The sequence below is a fragment of the Acanthopagrus latus genome, chromosome 7, assembly GCF_904848185.1.
Source record: "Acanthopagrus latus isolate v.2019 chromosome 7, fAcaLat1.1, whole genome shotgun sequence".
Taxonomy (NCBI): domain Eukaryota; kingdom Metazoa; phylum Chordata; class Actinopteri; order Spariformes; family Sparidae; genus Acanthopagrus; species Acanthopagrus latus.
The window spans coordinates 18,192,302-18,198,301 of record NC_051045.1 but is presented as its reverse complement, the minus strand read 5'-3'; the positions used below and the strand labels follow the sequence as shown (position 1 = coordinate 18,198,301).

Here is a 6,000-nt window from a genome sequence, read left to right as displayed (position 1 = left end):
TGACGTTACATAGTGCAGGAAAAAAGTGATAAACCCTAAAACATGACTCGTCAAAATGATTTTGAAGCTGTTACTTTAAGGTAAAACAGTTACATGATATGCTTTAAAAACAAACCAAAAAAAAAAACATATAGTAATGTTTTTAGTGTTTCATACATGGTGAGATAAAATTGTTGATCCTGGCTTTTTTTTTTTTTTTTTTTTTTTTTTTAGTGAAAGAACAATATCAATATACACTGCTGAAGATTATTGTAGATAGGTACAAAAAACAGTTTATTGAATCACTGATAAAACCATGAAACACTCAAATGGTACAGGTCATTCTCTTACAGTATGTACAAAGTCTCACATGGTATTCACACTGATGTGTATGGTGGATGTGCTCCCTCCTTCCCGGCCCCCTGGGCAAAAAAAAAAAAAAAACAGTCTGCCTGCTGTAAAATACCTCTGCACATTTGAGTCATTTTTTTTATGCCCCCGTATTTTGGCTATTCACTCTATATTTAATGCCAGTGAAGCTGAATTCAGAAAGTATCTTGAAAGCATTTTGAAGTAGGACCGTTTCAACCGGAGCCCGGCTTTATGCAGTGACGGTGCTGGGTCCGTTGGGCGCGCTACCAGAACCTCCGTGCTTTGATTCAGAATATTCTCCGATAAATGAGCCGTCCTCATCGAATTCTCCTCCACCGTCGGCGTAGTCAACCAGGCTGTCTCTGCTGATGCTGTCCCCCACTGTGTCATCGTCATTCAGGGAGATCAAGCCTCTGGCCTTCAGTGGTTTCTCCTCGCTGTCACTGCCATCAACAACAACAGAGAAGGATGAGCCGGGGTCAGCGATGCGGTGCTTAGACAAATCACATTGTACTGTACATCAGGCACATGCTCGGAAGCAACACGCATAGCCCACTGTCACATACAACAGCTACACGCACGCAAACACAAACACCAGCCTGTACAGTATATACAGATTATCAAATGCTTGGCTGCTCTAACACACACACACACACACATATACGCTCACACAAACTACTTATGGTTTCAATACATCACTACAGGCGCCAGGCAGGGGTGGATGCAGCGGCTGCACAGCAGGAAAGCGAGCACGAGGGAGGCGGGGAGGGCTTTTCTACAATCACTTCACTAATTGCTAATTGCCAAGGCTTCAGGACCAAAGGCAATTTCAAATCTCTTTAGAACCAGCGATGGAAATTGCCAGAGTGCAGTGAGAAAAAAGACGAGTGGGAGGCGTGTGTGTGTGTGTGTGTGTGTGTGTGTGTGTGGAGAGAGAGAGAGAGAGAAAGTGAAGAAGGGTTGGGGGGCTGAGATTGAGAAAGGGAGAAGGAAGAGGGGGGAGATGAAGAGGTGGGGCATATGCAATCCCAGACAAACAGCCTGTCATTCCTGGTATTCCCGAGGGGCCCTCACGCAGGCCGAGGAGATTAGATGCCAATTTAAGGCTGGGCACGCGGCCAACCTGCAGGTGTCTCACAACAAGACGCAGGGTCACCTCAAAACACTGAGGATATTTTTCCTCCCCGTCTTCCTTTCTAATTCCCTAAACCGTCCAATGTTTGGTAACACCTCTATCCCCCCGCTTTGCTTTTGTATTCATAACACAGAGTGTCTGCACTCAGAGGCGACACTCAGGTGGCTGCTGTATGATAGTGCCATTTGAGGCGCACTGTAGTTGACACCTGTGTCAAACTCGAGCTCCGCGTTTCAGCTCGGAGACGTGGTTCAGGCTGCGATTACGAATCGACTCACCTTCACGGGGATTTTTAATAACTAATCTTATCTCTCCCATTTCACAAGGCCATTTACCATGCACGCCACATAAGGTCCGCATTTCAACCCTTATCAAACCTCCTCTCTCTGACGACTCCAGAGCGCCCAAGATAAGTGGCCGTTATCTAAGAGGAGTGGGAATGCCAGCGCCGCTGCAGCCCGCCCACAGTGACTTTGAATACAGCGATAAAATGGGGCTGAGTGCTTTTGAGCCCCGGCTCTCATTCAAGACCTTGGTCGGGATCCAGCTCAGTCTCAGCTGTTGCAGCGCAAAGGCTTACCTTTAGCCTCACAAACAGGTGAGTGATGGAGGTAGAAGGTAATTAAATTTGTCTTGCCATTGACCCGTGCTGACATGGTTTGGGGGCAGCACAGATACTTCAGGTGGAAGGAGGATGTTTTCCCCTCTCTGTGAACCTCAAGTTGTATTTATTTTACTTTAAAGGTGTCCGGAGGAAAATAACACAGCACCTGGTGCCTTCTCCCGATTGCAAATAAAAAAATGTGAGCTAAGATGAAGGAAAAAAAGAAATGAAGGTTAAAAAAACAAAACAAAAATAACAACAGATGAACTCGCACTTTAGGCTAACAGCATACTCCAGCTATGACACCTGCTGTTCCTGTAGTGGACAGAGGGGCAGGGCAGCAGAGGGCTGTCTCCAAAGAGAAATCGTCTGTTGCATAATTACCACTTGTCAGCTCCCCAGACACGTGGCACAACAGCGGGTGGTCTATTGCCTTCAGAGATTCAAAGGGCACAAGAGAGCCGTGAATCCAGCTCTAGAGCCAGGAAAGCAACATCATAGTGAGGCTAAGGGCACTCTGGGGGGACAGTAGTCAGAGCAGCCTTGTGAAACAAACCATGAGAGGATTTCTAAAGAGATAGTCGCATCTGCACCGACTCGTACAAACAGGGCTCCTTCTGCCGTAAAAGTGGTATCAAACCATACTACAACAACAAAACCATGTAACAGCGTGGATGATTACTTATGAGCTCTTGAAACTGGAGATCAATACAATAAACCACGCTTTACTGTAATGCATTACAGCTGAAAACCTGTTCACATGTCAAACTTCAGGAAGCTGTGATAGGCCGTTAAATATTTAAGATATTTCCGCCCCACGCACCAATACAAATATACCTTAACTCCCAATACTGTTCATCTGTACAACAAGAATTGCTTTCATCTTTGTCTCTCAAGCTGGAAACAGCCATGAACATCAGCTTGGGTAACACTCCCCTCCTGCTGTACTGACCCCGGCAGTGAACCGCGGAGGACCTCAATAACCAGCTTTTGTATAAAACTCACTTTGTTTCATTCATTTGGACAACAGGATTTCAGAGAACACCGATTCAAATAGGATCATGATACAATCTCACTTAGTGTTTGAGCACATTCACAAACAATGAACAATCGCCAGAGCGCACTGGAAAGTTCTTTAAATGTATGGAACGGTTGGAGTGTATCATTACTCGGAGCGCCACAATCTCAGACTCTCAGAGCATTCTGTCTGAGGAGACGGCGTGGCAGAGAACCCAAGAGAAGTCAGTGTTTCATGAACAGGTGAAATGGCACATTTAGCTAGGACTACATTTAGTGCTAGCCATGTAGAGATCTAGCTAACACTGCACCAGACAAGAAGCCATATTTAGCCTTGTTTTTAGTCCAGTTGTAGGTTAAGATCACAAACAAAACATTGAAGCCTTTTGGTGTAAATATAGCATTGGCTGTGATTATTAAACCTACATTACAAACAACTTGTACAGCCAAGCTCTCATTTTAGCCTAAAATGTCCGATTGGATTTTACAAACGCAACCTTAATGTAGGACGATTGCAAGGAGGTCCTGGGTTTTATTCCCAGCTGTATATATTCTCCGTGCTTGGGTGGATGCTCCAGTTTCCCCACCAACACGGCATGTGTATGAGATCAATTCTCCATTCAGAGTCCCTGACCATAGCACAGTCACAGAGGGGTTATGGTGTACTATGTGACTGTATGTGACGCATAAAGATTCTTCTTCTTCTTCAAATTGAATTATCACCCATAACAACTTGGTGCTTGAAGGCCACATCAGTCTCCGTACAGCAATATTGATTGACGACTCGATCCAACTCGCATGCGACTCGCATTCAATCATACATATTTGAGCTACTCTAATATCAATAATGTAACCCATAATCTATAAACAGGAAGGCAGACAATGCACTCTTTCCTGTATTACAGAATAACAGTCTTGGCAAGCGACTCAGGGATGCAATTGGCAGCAACCACACAATTGTGAGTAATCGTGCTCTGAATAATATGACGACGAGAGAGTTCAAAGCAGACAGAAGAGGCTATTTTAGGTGATTTCCGTTGCGTGTGCACAAACAAGCACGCCATTGTCACGCAGTCGCTGCAGCGCTGTCAAGCAAAATAGGATTCAGTTGATTCTCCCTAAACTGTCACCGTAGCGGCTAAACAATGCAAACAATGGAAATCCAACAGTGATTATAAAGCACAACAGCTGTCTGCTTTGCGCTTAAAGGCTCGGTTTGTCTACCCATTCGCCATGCTGAGTTTACAGTACATGCCTGTTTAATTGAATATAACATATTTCCCAGCAGCAGTCACTGCATGTCCAGAATTAATCCCTGTGTCTGCAGCGTCCTCAAATCTCACTTGTGTAAGATATTCCACTGAATTCTACAGTAATAATTCACAAAGTGTACATCAGGGTTTTAAAGGAAAGCAGGAAGCAGAGGCACTATAGCAAGACTTCATGTTTCACTAACATCTCCTCAAATACATGTTTCTACATTAGAGGAGGCTAGCACATAACCTTAATAGGTTCACTAGGCAGCTGGTCTTAGAGACTAAATAATTAATCGCAATACTGCCAAGCTGTTGTCTAGGAAATGTCTTGGTTGCAAAGTGAGGTCACAGTACTGCCAGAGCTTTTTGCTCCGTCCTGCCGCTCACTTCGACAGCAACGTTAGACTCCAGTCCTCGGAGTCTTTAGGTGTTCGTATGTATGTGTTTGGCTTTTTGGATTACATGCTTCACGTGTGTGAAATCACATTAGGGAAAGACAGCGAGTGTACAGCAGCATGCTTCCATTCAGTCCCAGTCGAGGGTATATATGTATTCATTGATCTCACGCACTCACAGGATCTGGAAGCAAATCTAAAGCACACAATTCCAACTAAAGGGGAGCAAAGGTTTGGTTACCCACTACACCTAACTACACAGTTGGATTACCTAGCCCATCAAATGATGAGAACAATGACTTCTAGGCTCATCCTGGAAACGCTCATGAATGCATGGTTTGCTTTAGGGATGGGAGAGAAAAACATAACTGTGACACATGACAAACGACTTCCTCAGCCAATGAATATTTACTGCTACTTACTGCTTACTGCTACAACACAATGCATTTCGGGGAGATAAAAAAAATGTCATTTCTTCAGCACACTTTGGCACCGCGGCGCGCCTCTGCAGTGCAGGAGTACAGCTCACCTGTATTCACAGAACGTGTCATCATTCATTCCTTGTGACTCAACGTCAGGGTGGAGGTCTTCCTTCTCTTTCACTGCAGAGGAGGCAAAACAGACATTTCAGCACTACTGTTAAAGAGCAACACTTTCATCCACAGATGAAACTGAATATTACTTACAATGTCGGGACATAAAATCATTTGTAATGCTTTAAATTCAAACAACTATGAAGGATCCTGCCTTTAAAATTTGGCAAGAGAAATTACTCAAACAGAAACATTCATCTTTTAAATGAGCCTCAGTGATTTTCTGTCAAATTCTTGGAAATTGGAGCAAAAGCAAACTCTACATCAATGCATAGCAGGTTTACAAGAACAAATGGCCTGAACTTTTATCTCCTGAGCGTATATAACAGTTGAAATGAAAAGTAACCGGAAAGCTTTTGAGACCTAAACTTAAACTAAATATGACTGTGTAAACATTATATCAAGCATGCACACTGAAAGGATATCTTCCATATGTCTACAGAAAGTGCTATACACCAGCTCTTTGTATAAATATGCTTTAAAAAACAAGACAAAAGAAGGGTTTCATGAAAAGAGCTGGATGGGCAAAAGGGGGAATCCAGAGGAGCTGATGAAATATTCAGTGGTCCATGTCAAAAAGCAACAGCGGGCGAAAAAAAGTGGAATGGTGGGGTGACGGCGGGAAAGAAACCGAGCAAGCAGACACTGC

At 43.9% G+C, this 6,000-nt stretch overlaps 1 protein-coding gene across 11 annotated transcripts in view; it reads right to left on the bottom strand.

Moving 5' to 3' along the window:
- Positions 1 to 246: 246 nt before the first annotated feature.
- LOC119023368 (neural cell adhesion molecule L1-like protein) overlaps positions 247 to 6,000 on the bottom strand; it is a 58,082-nt gene continuing 52,328 nt past the window's right edge. For all 11 annotated transcript variants that reach the window (XM_037105237.1, XM_037105236.1, XM_037105240.1 and 8 more), the window contains 2 exons: positions 5,288 to 5,360; positions 247 to 794 (listed from right to left, as the gene is read on the bottom strand). In XM_037105237.1, coding sequence (XP_036961132.1) covers positions 581 to 794; positions 5,288 to 5,360 — 287 coding nt within the window. In that variant the 3' untranslated portion in view covers positions 247 to 580. The remainder of the gene's footprint in view (positions 795 to 5,287; positions 5,361 to 6,000) is intronic.